This window comes from Mesoplodon mirus (assembly GCF_964341445.2).
Source record: "Mesoplodon mirus genome assembly, chromosome: 12".
Taxonomy (NCBI): Eukaryota; Metazoa; Chordata; class Mammalia; order Artiodactyla; family Ziphiidae; genus Mesoplodon; species Mesoplodon mirus.
The window spans coordinates 79,810,858-79,826,842 of record NC_138988.1 but is presented as its reverse complement, the minus strand read 5'-3'; the positions used below and the strand labels follow the sequence as shown (position 1 = coordinate 79,826,842).

General features: G+C 38.3%; 1 protein-coding gene across 1 annotated transcript; it reads left to right on the top strand.

Moving 5' to 3' along the window:
- Window positions 1–13,013: 13,013 nt before the first annotated feature.
- On the top strand, window positions 13,014–13,919 carry LOC309813149 (ADP-ribosylation factor-like protein 6-interacting protein 6; the record flags this gene model as incomplete). The annotated part of the gene is made up of 2 exons (XM_082637735.1): window positions 13,014–13,046; window positions 13,268–13,919. 2 exons carry the CDS (start codon window positions 13,014–13,016, stop codon window positions 13,904–13,906), a joined length of 672 nt encoding a protein of 223 aa, XP_082493861.1. The 3' UTR covers window positions 13,907–13,919.
- Between the last annotated feature and the right edge of the window lie 2,066 nt (window positions 13,920–15,985).

The window sequence follows — 15,985 nt, the reverse complement described above, 5'->3', positions numbered from 1 at the left end:
GTCTCCTATGGCTGACGATCCTTCAGCTCTACCATCTCCCACCTCCTCTCCCTCTTCCAGTCAGTAACTCTTGACTGTTCTCTCGATGCCAGCCTCTGTATGCCAGCTGTTGTACTAGACTACTGTACTTTTCAAGGTACTGTACAGTAAGATTTAAAATGTTTTCTTTATTTTTTGCATTTGTTTTTTATGTATTATTTGCGTGAAAAGTATTATAAACCGATTATAGTACAGTACCGAATAGCTGATTGTGTTTGTTGGGCACCTAGGCTAACTTTGTTGGACTTACGAATGCACTCTTGGAACAGAACTCATTCATATGTAGGGGGCTTACTGTATTAAATTTCACTGTGCTCTGGCTCCTAGAGATGCTTCTCTTTTGGAGCCTCAGCTAGATTTCAAGTAAATTATGAGGGTTTAGAAAGGGTTTATATCCTATTCCTTCATCTCTCCTCAAACTTAACAAGCTTGTAAGCATAGTAGATGATTTATCTACATTTATCTTAGACATTCCAATTTCCCATCTGTTCTTTTTTTCATTTCAAAAGGTATTTATTAGGTGCCCATTTTATTGAAGTATAGTTGATGTATACGATATTATGTTAGTTTCAGGTGTACTATTGATACAAAATGATGACATTTGCCTACATTATGAAATGGTCACCACGATGTCTAGTAACCTTATGTCCCCATACAAAGTTATTACAGGATTATTGATAGGGACAGTGTAAAGGGACAGAGTAGGTGATTAAATAGTTAATCCCACTAGGGGATTGTAAGTAAAGAAAAAAGGTATGGGAGACCCCTGTAAGTTAATGATTACTCAAGAAAGCAGGTTTGCTTAACCACAAAACCTAGCAGGCTTGCTTAGCAACAAAACCCACGCAGTAGAAGCATGAGACATGCTCCAAAACAATAAAACAATGGTGGCATGAGACCCACATCCTGCCCAGTGAGCTCAGTAAGTTAATGACCCCTAGGACATACTCTCTGCACACATAAAAAAACTATAATTTATGGAAAGGTGACATTTCAAAGTGAAAGACCCTCATTGTACCGAGACCTGAAATAGTTTTTCCATAGTGCCATGAGAGTCCTGGCTTGACCATGTAGGGACAAGAAAACTCCCCTGCCCAATCAGAGGAGGAAATGATGATAGAAGCTTGACATCTACTCAAGAATGAGGAAGAAGGTGGTCTTTTCATCCTCCCCACTTTTCCTCTGATTATGAAACTGTAGCCCACTAAGTTCTCAGGGTGGTACCTCACCCTCCTACTTTTAAGCCTCACAAGCGTCCTATTCTAATAAATCACTTCTTATCTGTCACTTCACCTCTTGCTGAATTTTTTCTGTGCTGAGACATAAAGAACCGGAGCTCCTCGGAACCCCCCAAAATGCCACTTAGCTGTTTCATTATTAACCATATTCCCTATGCTGTGCATTACATCCCTATGCCTTATTTATTATGTAACTAACTTGAGGTTGTACCTCTTTATCCCTTTCACCTGTTTTGCCCAGTCCCCCAACCCTTCTGGCAACCACCCATTTGTTCTCTGTATCTATAAATCTGTTTTCATTTTGTTTTGTTTAATTGTTTTATTTTGGGGATTCTGCATATAGGTGACTTCATGAGGTATTTGCACACTATCTGAAAAGGAACATGAATTTTTGGAATTCCTGGGTCAAAGTACATTTTTAACATTTATACACAGCCAGGATGTCCTGTCTGTTTTCCCACAGTAAGCCCACAACTCATAATTGTTCTTTAAAGAATAAAAAAGAAAATGCAACATATGATTATGGAAAAATATCATAATTGCGTTCATTTATATTTTCCTAATTCCCAGTGAGTTAAATATTTTGAGTAAGTTTATTGGACTTTTGTATTTCTTTTCCTATTAAGTGCTTTTTCATAGCCAACTCGATTTTCTTTAGAATGATTTGTATTTTTTAAATAATTTTGCACTCATTCTTTATGTACAATAACCCTTTGGCTATTACATGTTGCAAATATTTTATCCAAGCTTTGTTTGATTTTCATTCATAAATAAATTATAAATGTGTGTATCATTAAATCGTATTATCCTTTGTATAACTTCTAAGGCTTTTTTTTCTTGCTTAGAAAGCCACTCCCTGTGACAAGATTATAAAATATTTCCATATATATTTTTGATATATTTTATATACATACATACACAAACACACATACAGACACACACGTATTTCCCATTTTGTTATTTTTATTTTAAAGAATATAATTTATCTAGCATATGTTAGGAGACGGGTTTCTGGACTTTTTTTTTCTGATAGTTTGCTAATCCCAATATCACTTGTGCCATATTTATGCCATGTTTTCCACACAGATTTGACATGCTATATTCATGAGAAACTAAATTTATGAATATATATGTGGGCCTGTTGATCAATTGACCTCTATTTCTGAGAAATACCATGTTATTTTTATTGCTATAACTTTGTAGTATGTTATAATACATAGTAAGGTACATCCTTCTTTGTGCTGTTTTTTAGGTTACTTTGCCTTTAGAAGATGTCCTTGATCCTACCTGCTCAACTAAAAGAATTCAATGTTACAACTCTGATATCACACAGAGTCTCACTCTCTTGGATTCTTAAAGAAGTTTCTTCTTTTGAAGAACAAAGAGACTTTGCTATTGTACTTTTATTCAGTACATTTGACAGGCTGGTAATTAAGTGATTAGATGAGTGCAGTGCTTTGCCTTATGAATACCAGCTTAAATGATGTACAATATTACTTAAAATGTTTAACAAGCTCAACCAAGTTATTCCAGAAATTACAAAATTATTTTTTGAAAACCATACTAGCAGGATTAGGTATCTCAATGATTTCATAATAATAATACCGCATAATTTTCTAGTATTTTACATTTACAAACATTTTTATCTATGTCATGTCATAAGCAACGAAAGCAATCAGAGCAAAATCATGTTTTCACTGGCAAGATTTAGATAATTTAATCACACCCTTCATTAGACAGTGTATAAGGTGGTCAAGAGATGTGACTCTGGTATCCAACATCCTGGGTTCAGTTCTCATCACTACAATTTATTAACTGTGTCAAACTGGGCAAATTATTTAATCTTCTTAAGTCTCAGTTTTCACATCTATAAGCAGGAAATAATCATTTTACCTACTTTGTAAGATGTTGTAAGGATTAAATGAGTTTATATATATATAAATTGTTCAAAACAGCGCCTACACAGTAAATGATGGACATATGTTAGCTTTTATTGTTCAATGATAAGGGATGTGAAGCCCAGTTAGATGAATTGACCGAAATGTTTCTTATCAAGTTAGTAACGTAAGGAAAAGAACTCAGGTACCATAACTCCTAGATAAGCATTCTTCCCAGATACAAAAGAGGTCCATGAAAGAAGCCCACAGTAAGTGGAGAAGATGGGCTTTTGCTAATTTTACCTTTTATCTGTTTTTGTAATCTCTGTAGCTGCAAAGGTAGCCTTTGCAATGACTAGTGTGCTGAGAATAAAAAATATGTCCTAAAGACATCAGTCTTGGATAAGCACCAGAGCTTTGATAGCACTCTTTGGACTGAGGGTCATATCGAATCTAAAACTATCCAACTTCACTTTGAATAATTACCAAGCCTTTGAACTTACCCTAAGAATAAGGATCATTCAGAAGACCCTGTATAAATTTGTTGCAGAGACCGGTCGTAGGAATTCGGCAGTTTATATATAACAGCCACTGAATAATCTGGCAGTGTTCCAGGTTTCTTGGTTCAGCAGTTAAACATAAGGAGGTTTATTGAATTTTTTAATCTTTAATAGAGAAACTTTCCTTGCTTTCTCAGAACAGAGGAATGGAATGTCTTTAAATTGGGAATTTCATTAATCCTTCTCTTTAATGGACCATGGTAACCACATTTTCCTATAATCCTGTTACTTCTAGATCTTAAAAAAAAAAAAAAAAAAAAAAGAACAGCCAAAGCAAAGCAAAGCAAAATTTGACTTGGGTCTTTAGCTAAACATCCCCTTTATATGATCATAACTCCTTACAAACACCTTACAGACACCCTTCAAATAATTCATTCTTTTATTAAAATGACAGTATTTGTTGATGGTGTCATCATTTGGCATCTTGCAAATATGACATTACACATATTATTATTTGGCTGTGTGTATGTGTGTGAGAGCATGTATTCATTGTGAAATTTTCTTATGCCTATTGTGTCTCTAAGATCTACATTGCATGTGAGAGACAGCAAAGAATTATTTATTTCTGTAATGATGAATAGGGTTTTAATAATAACTATAGATCACAGGGGAAAAGGTGGTTCTAGTGGCAAAAGTAATAAATTAGTAGACAAGAAATTTCTGCTACTTTTAAAATTCAGTAGTTTATTTTTGCATAACTTCTTAAGAAATAGAAAAAGAAAAGCAGAGATTAAATTCTCATATTTATACTCCTCAGTCCTCCTTTAAGAAATTCCAGTGATATGGAATTACTTAGTCAACTAGCTATTAAAAATCATAATAATCTGCTGGCAATGTCATAAGCCCTTTAGATTACCAAGATAAAAGAAAAACAACGTCCAGCACTTTTGCCCCAGGCACTGCTAAATAGGAGTGTTAACTTTTGATAAACATGAATGACTAGGACTTCCCTGGTGGCGCAGTGGTTAAGAATCTGCTTGCCAATGCAGGGGACACGGGTTCGAGCCCTGCTCTGGGAAGATCTCACATGCCGCGGAGCAACTAAGCCCCTGAGCCACTACTACTGAGCCTGTGCATCTAGAGCCCGTGCTCCACAACAAGAGAAGCCACAACAATGAGAAGCCCACGCACTGCGATGAAGAGTAGCCCCCGCTCGCTGCAACTAGAGAAAGCCCGTGCACAGAAACGAAGACCCAACACAGCCAAAAATAAATAAATAACTAAATTTATTTTTTTAAAAAACAAAAAAACATGAATGACTAAATTCATATCACTGCAGGGAAATATAAAAAGATACACTCTCCACCTTCTTCTCACTGAAAGACTCCACAGCTGCTGATTTGACTGACTTTCTTTAATCATGAAGATTCCTGTCCTTCTCTTTGTTGTGTTTTTCTTTCTGGCCCCATTGCCACCAGGTAACATGGAAAAGTTAATTGAGTGGTTGAAATCTTTATGGAGTCTTGGTTGATGTCAACTGGAGATAGTGACTGAGGTGCCAAGAGAGAGGTTTGTGATGGTCCCAGGAGTAAATCATAAAGAAAGGACCTGTGGGGCCTCCCTGGTGGCGCAGTGGTTGAGAGTCCGCCTGCCGATGCAGGGGATACGGGTTCGTGCCCCGGTCTGGGAGGATCCCATATGCCGCGGAGAGGCTGGGCCCGTGAGCCATGGCCGCTGGGCCTGCGCGTCCGGAGCCTGTGCTCCGCAACGGGGGAGGCCACAACAGTGAGAGGCCCGCATACCGCAAAAAAAAAAAAAAAGAAAGGACCTGTGATCTTACTAAAAAATAAGGTTCCTGGTGAGTTATATCATTACGGGAGACAGTTTAAGGACTTGGTGAAATTCTTTGTTCTCAGTCTAGGCTGACTATCCAAAAAGACAAGGTAGATAGGATATTAAAGTATAATCGGGCCTCCCTGGTGGCGCAGTGGTTGAGAGTCCGCCTGCCGATGCAGGGGATACGGGTTCGTGCCCCGGTCTGGGAGGATCCCATATGCCGCGGAGCGGCTGGGCCCGTGAGCCGTGGCCGCTGGGCCTGCGCATCCGGAGCCTGTGCTCCGCAACGGGAGAGGCTACAACAGTGAGAGGCCCGCATACCGCAAAAAGAAAAAAAAAAAAAAAAAAAAAAAAGTATAATCATCTGGATCCTCGAGAAACAATGAGGTACTGTGTGTGTTGTGAAGTAACAGTGGATTTTCCACTAACTTACACTGAATGATAGATTTGGCTATAATATGTTTCATGATTTACTTTGAGAATTCTCATTTTTAAAAAATTGACGTTTTCAACTGATTTAGAGCCTAAAAGCATTTTAACAGTTCTATTACTGCAGGTCCAATTACATAGCAATTAATATTAATTGGATAATGAAATGAATATGGCCTTTGGAGTTACTGATAACTGGGTTCAGATTTGGTTTCTGCCACCTATTGGCTATATAAATGGATCAGGTTATTTACACTCCTTCTGCATCTGTGAATTAAGTGTACTAAGTCTATTTCATAATATTATGAGGATTACTGACATGTAAATATGCAAAATGCCTAATATAGACTACAATATATATTATGCCCTTCTTAAATATTGTAATTACTTTTACATTGTACTGAAACATCTTAAAAAGAAAGTAACTTCTGGTGTCTCATTTTGGAGGAAGAAACTCTTCTTTGACAACTACTGTAGGAGACAATGGATGCAATATTTACCCTGTTGGATTTCATGTGCTTGGGTTGTGTACCCTCCTTTGTAACCCATTGTACTTATCACTCTTAGGTTGGATTAGCAGCCAAGGGATGTGTCTTGATGGAGATCATTGGCTGTGCTCTTTTGACATATTTCAGGCTACCTGAGATAGAAAAAGTATTTTTCTTGAATATGCAAGAGCACTGTAAAAACACACACCCAAGAAAATAATTCCAATCACCTTAGAAACAAATAAGACAAACAAGCAAACAAATAAAACTCTAGGGACTTTTGATTTAGCAGTAGTTTAGAACTTCAATAGTTTACTAATTGAACTCAAACTCCATTCCTTAATAGCATAGGTGAAACCAAGTGCTCTAACAGTTAAGTCTATCTTTGAGAAAAACAACCACATTTGGGAATATAATATTACCTTCAGTCATGTTATCATGATTTATATGTGTCCCTCATGTCACCTGCTTTTGAAAAACATATGTGAAAACCTTCATGACATTTTCAGTATCTTCAGAAACCTAAGAGACTTGTATATGTGCATGGTTTCATCTAAAAGTTGAAAAATTTGCAATTCCTTCTTGCACATAAATATGAATTTTTATATGATGCAATAGCTGTTATCTAGAGAAAAGATATTTGTTGTTTTTGTTACTAGTGGAAATATGCTAATTTAGAATTGACACTTGAATAATGCTATTCTTTTCCTCATACTGGTGTTTGACAGCTGTCATCTTCTGTTATTTGTAAATTCCAATTAAGTCGACATACGTGCTTCACACCCCTCATGTAGGACTGTGTAATTTGAGGATGCATTTTTAAGTTGGTGAGATAATGTCTTTTCCCTCCGGCATCAAAAGCAATAAATAACATCTCTCTAAATATTACAAATAAGGAGACATCATTAATTTATACAGTGGAACAGTGATATCACATGGCCTAAAATACATGGCAAAAAAAATCAATGTAACATGGGTTTGACTTTTTTCCTATAAGGCCTAGTTATCCAAAGTAACAGAGATTTTATGCTAATGTAAGTTTACTGAAATCAGAGGGCATCAGTATATACTGGGTTACCAGTACCATCAACTCCATCACAGTTGGGTCCTATATAGTAAGATTCTAGGGGAAGAGGGAAGAACACTGTTCACATACCTTCTTTGTGAATGCTTGGTAATTCACCGTTACATTTAATGCTTTTACTTTGTGAGTCTCCCTCTTTTAGTGACCCATTTAAAAATGCAATCATTTCTTGAAGAGGTGAAACAGCAAGTCTTCTATACATGATATGGATGATTTTGTTAGTTGGTACATGTTGTGATAATGGAAACTTGAGTGCTTTGTAAAGGAGGGGACTCTAAGAAAACACACAGAAATGCTAAGCAATTTCACCCTTCTTCAAAGTGTGTCTAAGGCTGGTCGTGCATAGCATCACTAGTACAGCAACCTCTTCTTCCTTGAGAGCCTCAGATCTGTGTGTGTGTTCAGAGAACCCCTCTTAACCCAGTGCCTGCTAGGGTTCTATTCATTCTTCCCATCAAAGAGAGTCCGAAAGATAAAAGCAAGAGAGTAATTTAAACAACATAAACTGATTTTCCCATTTTTGTATCCTAAAGTCAAAAAATTTAACTGTTTAGGGCTTCCCTGGTGGTGCAGTGGTTGAGAGTCCGCCTGCTGATGCAGGGGACACAGGTTAGTGCCCCAGTCCGGGAAGATCCCACGTGCCGCGGAGTGGCTGGGCCCGTGAGCCATGGCCGCTGAGCCTGCGCATCCAGAGCCTGTGCTCTGCAACGGGAGAGGCCACAACAGTGAGAGGCCCGCATACCGCAAAAAAAAAAAAAAAAAAAAAAAAATCTGATTACTCAACCTTACATTCAATTTTATAAAGTTGAAACGTTGAAATGTTGGGTAACTACTACTGCATGAAACAGTATCTTATAAAATTCTCAGTTTGAGAGTTGGGTGCAATGATAATCAGGGACTTTTTCAAGGTATATAACCAGGCCTCATTCCACAGGCTGCGGAGACAAAGAACAAGGTTAGACTCTGAGTCCCATTCAGGTGTTCTTGTCTCCTCTCCCCGAGCTGGATTTTCTAACTGACAATACATTTAGTCATAAAGAGCCTTATTTTGAATGTTTTTCTTCTTGGCTGCCTTGTACACAAGAGGCAGAAAAGATGGAGTTGGAAGGGGAATCCTGCCAAGCATTAAAGACTGCCCTTGGGCAAGGTGGAATCCAGCTCTCAGAACTTGAACTTGAAATACACACTGACAACTGGGACATCCTTCTTGGTAATTCCTCGGATTAATTTCAGCAGCCCAATCTTAGCTGTTATTAAATCTGAGAATCATTTTTTTGTCAAATAGTAAATACATGAGCCTCTCAGCTAGTAAAAGAAATTGAGAAAGGAGAGTTCATTGGCTCCCTATTGCCCACAGGATAACAAGGAAGAGTAGCATACGGGAAATCAGTAAAGCACCCCAGTGTAGGGGAGCATACCTAGAACGCATGGACACGGAGATCTGATGGGAGACTACTGAAATAATCCAGGTATACAGAGATAAACACATGAGCTAGGGGGATAGCAGACCAGATTTGAGACATTCTAGCAAATGTTGTATTCCCAAATTATGCTCCACATATTGAATAAAACAAATACTAGTAAGATTTCAAGAGAAACTCATGTTATATTATTGGATTGTGTTTGTACTTGTCTGTGTTAACTTAGAAGTATGTAGTACGAGACAGAAAAGAGTTTAATGTACTGCTTCTATTTATCAATCCTTTCTAGCTTACAAGGGTACAGCCACAGCCTATTTTCTTAATTTTTTTTTTAACATGGACTTGGCCAATTGGAAAAGTAACAGGATATAAGACACACCCTAAAATCTTACTTAAAACCTTCCACAAGTTCTCCATCACCCTCAAGATAAAGTTCAGACCTCTTAGCCAGGTTTAAAATGCTTAACTCCTCACCTTTCACTCTATATAATTCAGTAATACTCAATTTCTGTGAAAGCATCATGTTCCCACTTGCTTCCAAATCTTTGCACTTGCTGTTCTCTCTCCCTAGAATTTTCTACTTCTTTCTTCACCTGATAAATAACCTTTCAAGTCTAATCTTGGAAACTATCTCATATAAGATGAATTTATGAATCTCCTCCTCCTCCCTAAGTGACCCACCTATTTATTCTGTAATAGCATTTTATCACTCAGAATTGTAGTTGCCCCTTTAGGTATCTATATGTCTGTGTTTCTCATTAGATTATAAGCTCCATGAAGCTGAAGACTCAGTTCTTTTTATTTACTATGGCTTCTCAAGACCCAAGACGGGATCTCTTCTATATATAATGATTGCTTGGTAAAAATATATGGAAAAAATAAGTGAAAGAAAGAGAGAGGGGAACATAAGGAGAGGGGAAAATATGGAAGAAAATATAAACAAAATATTTGCTCCACAACCCAAAAGCCAGATAAATCTCCAGGGCCAAAGTCACTAACAATGATTCAACTCTTGTTTTTCAGCCAGTTGCTACCTGCAAAGAATATGGTCGCTTTCTTAGCCAGGATATGGACAGATTGAGGGGTCTAATAAAGATCTGAATAATATTGTCCTATACTCTGGCATATCCGCTTTACGTCCAAAATGCAACCATGTCTGGAAATGAACACACCATTTATGAAAGTGAAATTTATTTTTTAGTCTGCTAATAAGGTATGGCTCCTCTTGGTATTCTTCTGTTCCTAGGTCATGCACATTCTTAGCATCTTAATTAATAAAATTAAACCATGAGTGAAATTCACTGTCACTGCACATATCTGCTGATGTCTTAAGCATTGATTGAAGAACCAATAATTTTATTTTGTTTCCAGAATGGTGGAAAATTGTGACTAAGAAGCTAGAGGTTTCTCTAGGGGTCAGAAATTTAAGTGAGTCAGGAAGGTGGGTGGAGTATTACCATAGTGATGAAGTACTCATGTTTTGAAGTTAGATTGCTTGAGTTTGAATCCCAGCTTAACTATGTTCTGAGCCGTGTGATTTGAACAAAAATCATTACCAGCTCTCTAGGCCTCAGTGTCCTTATCTATAAAATAAGAATAATAATAGCACTCACTGAATGAGTTTGACATGAAAATTAAATGAGATAATCCAAGTAAAACTCATGCAATATCAGGTGCATAATAAACACATAATTGATAATGCTAAAAGTAACATCATCATTATCACTGTAATCATATCAATACTACTATAATTGTTTAATGTTCCAAACTTGCTCTTGAATAAATAGTGTATATGTGTACAGAGATCACATTGTAATCATCAGAAGTCTATCCCACACGTAAAAAGATGAAAGAGCGTAAAATATCTTTAAATGTGGGTGGGTTTGAGAAGTCTAAAGAGAGAATTCCTGAGGCAAAGAGACAGCCCTCGGATATTTCAACATTTTGGTTTCTGCTTTGTTTCTTGTCTCTGCCCTGGGTGAAGAGGAAAGCTAGAGCTAGTACAAGCTATTCATATGACCAAGAAATATTAGAAAACTTGACATGGTAAAAAAAAATTTATGGGTTCTATAGCAAGACTAGGATAACTTAGTGATAAAGGTCAAAGACAAACAACTTAAAGCTTTACTATAAGGTACCAGGTATTTCCCAAGTCACGCATCTCTTGGAGAATAAAGAATAGCAAGCCAGGGCTTCCCTGGTGGCGCAGTGGTTGAGAGTCCGCCTGCCGATGCAGGGGACGCGGGTTCGTGCCCCGGTCAGGGAAGATCCCACATACCGCTGAGCGGCTGGGCCCGTGAGCCATGGACGCTGAGCCTGCGCATCCAGAGCCTGTGCTCCGCAACGGGAGAGGCCACAACAGTGAGAGGCCCGCGTACCGAAAAAAAAAAAAAAAAAAAAAAAGAATAGCAAGCCAAAAAGATGAACGACTATAGTAGCTGTGTTTGTATTTTCAAATCTCTAAATTCAAAATGCTTTTGCAAAGCTAAAGCTTTAGGGACATAGAGTAATAATGATGGAAGTCATTTAAAAGTTTCAAAACTAAGTCCTTTTAATTTTCTATACATTTTACTCCCAAATATAATTAAATTCTGTGGGTCTCATGTGTCACAATAGAAGAATAAACACCTCCAAGGTCCCCAGGAGCACATCTTCAGTCTACTTTTTAAAAATACTCTCCTGAGTAAACATATTTTACAAGCACTATTCCAATCACACGAAATGAACCCCAACTCTCTAATCTTCACTTATTTCTTCAGCTCAAGATGCAACTATGCCTACTGGATATCTCTTATGAAAATTCTGTAGATTCCTTAAACTCAACACCATCAGCATAATTCCTTCTTCTCTCGTTCTCACCCCCATAAACTTACTTCTCCTATATTGTTTATGATCATTGTTAGCATCACCTAAAGGACAGAACTACTTCCTTATCATCTCCATCTATAAGTACATTTATTCCAGTTCATAAATACTTGGGATTGACATGTACACACTGCTATATTTAAAAATAAATAACCGACAAGGACCTGCTGTATAACATAGGGAACTCTGCTCAATATTTTGTAACAACCTAATTGGGCAAAGAATTTGAAAAAGAATAGTGACATGTATGTAGAGCTAAAACACTTTGCTGTACACCTGAAACTAACACAACATTGTTAATCAACTCTACTCCAATATAAAATAAAAAGTTCAAAAACAAACATACTACTTGAAACTGCTCTTTCAATTCTTGCCAACACAGACTTGCTCAAGCCCTCATGGTTAGCCCTTACCTGTCCCATGTCCATGGCACATACCCAGAGTGATGTTTGCCTTTCAGGCTAGTCCCTACTCAAGTTACAGAAAGGCTTAATAGGAGTCAAGTCAGTCACTATGGGCTAAGCACTAGGGGTGTGATGCTGAATGGAGGGGAATATAGTCTCTATAAATGTTCTAACTGTTAAATACATATTTATTAGTGTGACATGTGCTAAAATAGAAGAAATCTAGCTTCTAAATTTACCTTGAAGTAAGGGATTCTGGAAAGACTGCATTAAGAAAATGGCATTTACACTAGGATCCGAGGAATGAGGAAAAGATAAGTAGGATGTTACCATACAGTTGAAAAGGTGGGCAGGTTGAGAAGGAAAATTATTATGGATGTTTCTGGTAAATGTAGTAGGTAAATGTGTAAAGTCCTGAGGTGGAAAAGAGCAAAGACACAGTACAAGAAACAGAAAAAATTCAATGTGGTTGCCGAGGAAAGGAAGAGTAGTATAGAAAAAATATGAAGGTGGAAGCCTGGGTGAGCCAAGGCCATGAATGGTTAAGGGAAATGTATGAGAATTTACTCTAAGAGAAAAAAGTACAGGACTCTTAAGCAAAAGGGATCTTTCTGACTACTGTGTGGGGAATGGAAGATCAAGGGTATGTACTTGTAGATAAATCCAGAGGCTGTTGGAGAATTACAAATGAGAGATGATGTTACTTAGAGCAGATTCCTGCAATGGATATGAGAGGAACTGGATGGATGTTAGCTGCACATGGGTGGCAGAATCTACACGAGTTGGGGTCGATGTTATGTGAAAATTAAGAGAAAATAGTACAGAAGTACCAATGGATAGTGCAATAGTCCCTCCTCTCCACCAGGTAAAAGCCTAGCTTGCTCACACTAGGTTTCTAATGTTTCTCAGTGATCTATTTAAGATTCTAGAAAGTTATTCAAGTATCATATTGGAGGTTGACTGTCAAACTCAACTTTGTGTGGAAAGTTCATTTAAAGTGACTTCAGAAAACTCCACCAACTTCCCCCGGGGAAGGGAAGACAACTGTGTCCCAGCTTCCCGAGCTTAGACAGCCTCACCCCGTAGGGGGTGGGGCAGTGGGGCCCTGCCACCTTCACCCCCTGCCCGAGTCACGGAGACAGCTGGGGTGAGGGTGAAGTCGACGAGGAGGAGGGATGCAACCGAGTGGCCCGTGACGTGCGGGCCGGGGCGTCGTCGGAACCTAGAAAGGACTCGCTACTCCAGCCAGATGGGGACGGGTCTCCCGCCCTGCCCGATAAACGCAATGGCATTTTCTCGGCGGATGCGGGCGGCAGAGCCCAAGCCCGGCGCTGGCCGGTCCAGGTCCTCTCAGTTCTCTGTTCGCTGCTGTTTGCCATCCCCCTCGCCTTCCTTCTCACCATCATCTACCTGATCGTAGAAGAGTTACATGCTGAAAATTTGAAGAACGAAGATGATGTACACACTGGACTGTTAGGATTCTGGACTCTACTTATAATATCCCTAACTGCCGGATTCTCCTGCTGCAGCTTTTCTTGGACAGTGACTTATTTTGATTCTTTTGAACCAGGAATGTTTCCTCCTACTCCTCTTTCACCTGCCAGGTTCAAGAAACTGACTGGACATTCTTTCCACATGGGCTATAATATGGCAATTTTGGGGGTTTTGTTTTGTTTTTTTTTTACATCTTTATTGGAGTATAATTGCTTTACAATGGTGTGTTAGTTTCTGCTTTACAACAAAGTGAATCAGTTATACATATACATATGTTCCCATATCTCTTGCGTCTCCCTCCTTCCCACCCTCCCTATTCCACCCCTCTAGGTGGTCACAAAGCACCGAGCTGATCTCCCTGTGCTATGCGGCTGCTTCCCACTAGCTATCTATTTTACATTTGGTAGTGTATATATGTCCATGCCACTCTCTCACTTCATCCCAGTTTACCCTTCCCCCTCCCAGTGTCCTCAAGTCCATTCTCTAGTAGGTCTGTGTCTTTATTCCTGTCTCACCCCTAGGTTCTTCGTGACTTTTTTTTTTTCTAAAATTCCATATATACGTGTTAGCATACGGTATTTGTCTTTCTCTTTCTGACTTACTTCACTCTGTATGACAGACTCTAGGTCTATCCACCTCATTACAAATAGCTCAATTTCGTTTCTTTTTATGGCTGAGTAATATTCCATTGTATATATGTGCCTACCAAACGTAAAATAGATAGCTAGTGGGAAGCAACCACATAGCACAGGGAGACCAGATCGGTGGTTTCTGACCACCTAGAGGGGTGGGATAGGGAGGGCGGGAGGGAGGGAGACGCAAGAGGGAAGAGATATGGGAACATATGTATATGTATAACTGATTCACTTTGTTATAAAGCAGAAACTAACACACCATTGTAAAGCAATTATACTCCAATAAAGATGTTTAAAAAAAAAAGGAATCTCAGAAAGATATGAGACTTACCCATGGAACCAGAACTCTCCTATTCTTCTTCCATGTCAGGCTGTCATTTTTCCTCTTTACATCTCTGCTTCTTGTGCTGTCTCAGAAAGCTGAGCACCAGGTATAGCCAACTCCTGCAAGAGTCTTCCTTGAGCCCTCAGGGGACTGAATCTGCCATCTGTCCTGTAAGGAAGTAATTGGAATCTCTCCCTCTCTCCCTCACTCTTGTGCTTTCTCCCCTATATCCTTTCTTGTGCACTGGTCTGAAGCAGTGCTGATTCAGGCCCCAGGTAACATAGCTGAACATCAGTCTGTAATCAACGTATTTCCACAGCTACGTATTTCTTGCCCTCTCATAAGGTCTTAACAAGAGCTCATCATACTGATAGGCAGATTAAAATCACCAAGTCATTTCTCCCTAGTGACATGGCTGTATTCATACTTAAACCTAAATACAAAGCTCGTAGGTATAATGTCTACATCATTGAATATTTGGGTTAACTAGAATAATATATGCTGTACCATTTATATAAATTTCAAAAGCAGGCAAAGCTGATCTATGCTGTTAGAAATCAGAATAATGGTTACTCCTGGGGTGTTGAAGAATAATGCTTGGCAGGGATATGAGTAGTGTCGATAACGTTGTTTCTGGATCTGGGTAAATGGCTATATAGGCGTGTTCAGTTTGTGAAAACTGAACTGTATAAATCTATTATATACGTACTTTTTGTGTATACATGTTAATAAAATGTTTTAGAAAGATACAAAAATATACAGAATAAAATAGGAAAGTTCTTTTTTATCAGACATATCTTAAACCCACTCTTCTCTCCAGAACAAACTGATAAAATAATTTTTGCATATACTTCCAGACTTTCTTTTTCTATGCATACACATAAAAATATGCATGTACCTATATTAAATATCCATATAACCCTGTCATATGCAAATGAGAACTTGCAGTGGGCTCATCAAAGACAACGTGCATATATCTTTCAACTTTGCAGTCAGCAATTTCATGTTGGTACCTTGAAATTGGCCATGTAGGAATATTTATAATACAGAAATTAGGCAGTGCCACAAACCAGAGCATTGTTTGTTTGTTTTTTTCTGAAAGCAGAGTGATGACTTTTAAATTTTTGCTTTTTGAAAGGATGGTGCACTAAACATAATAACATACACATTGAATATATTGCTTCAATGTTTCCTGTTATCCAAAGTTGCCAGTGAAAATTCTCAGGTTCAAACAATTCTTAATATTTGTAGAAACAAATTATTTTGCTCACTCTCTTGCGCTCTCCGACATTAAATTTTTCTTATATTCTTGGGGTTTGGGGAATTTTACTACGTCTCTCTTGGTGAGAT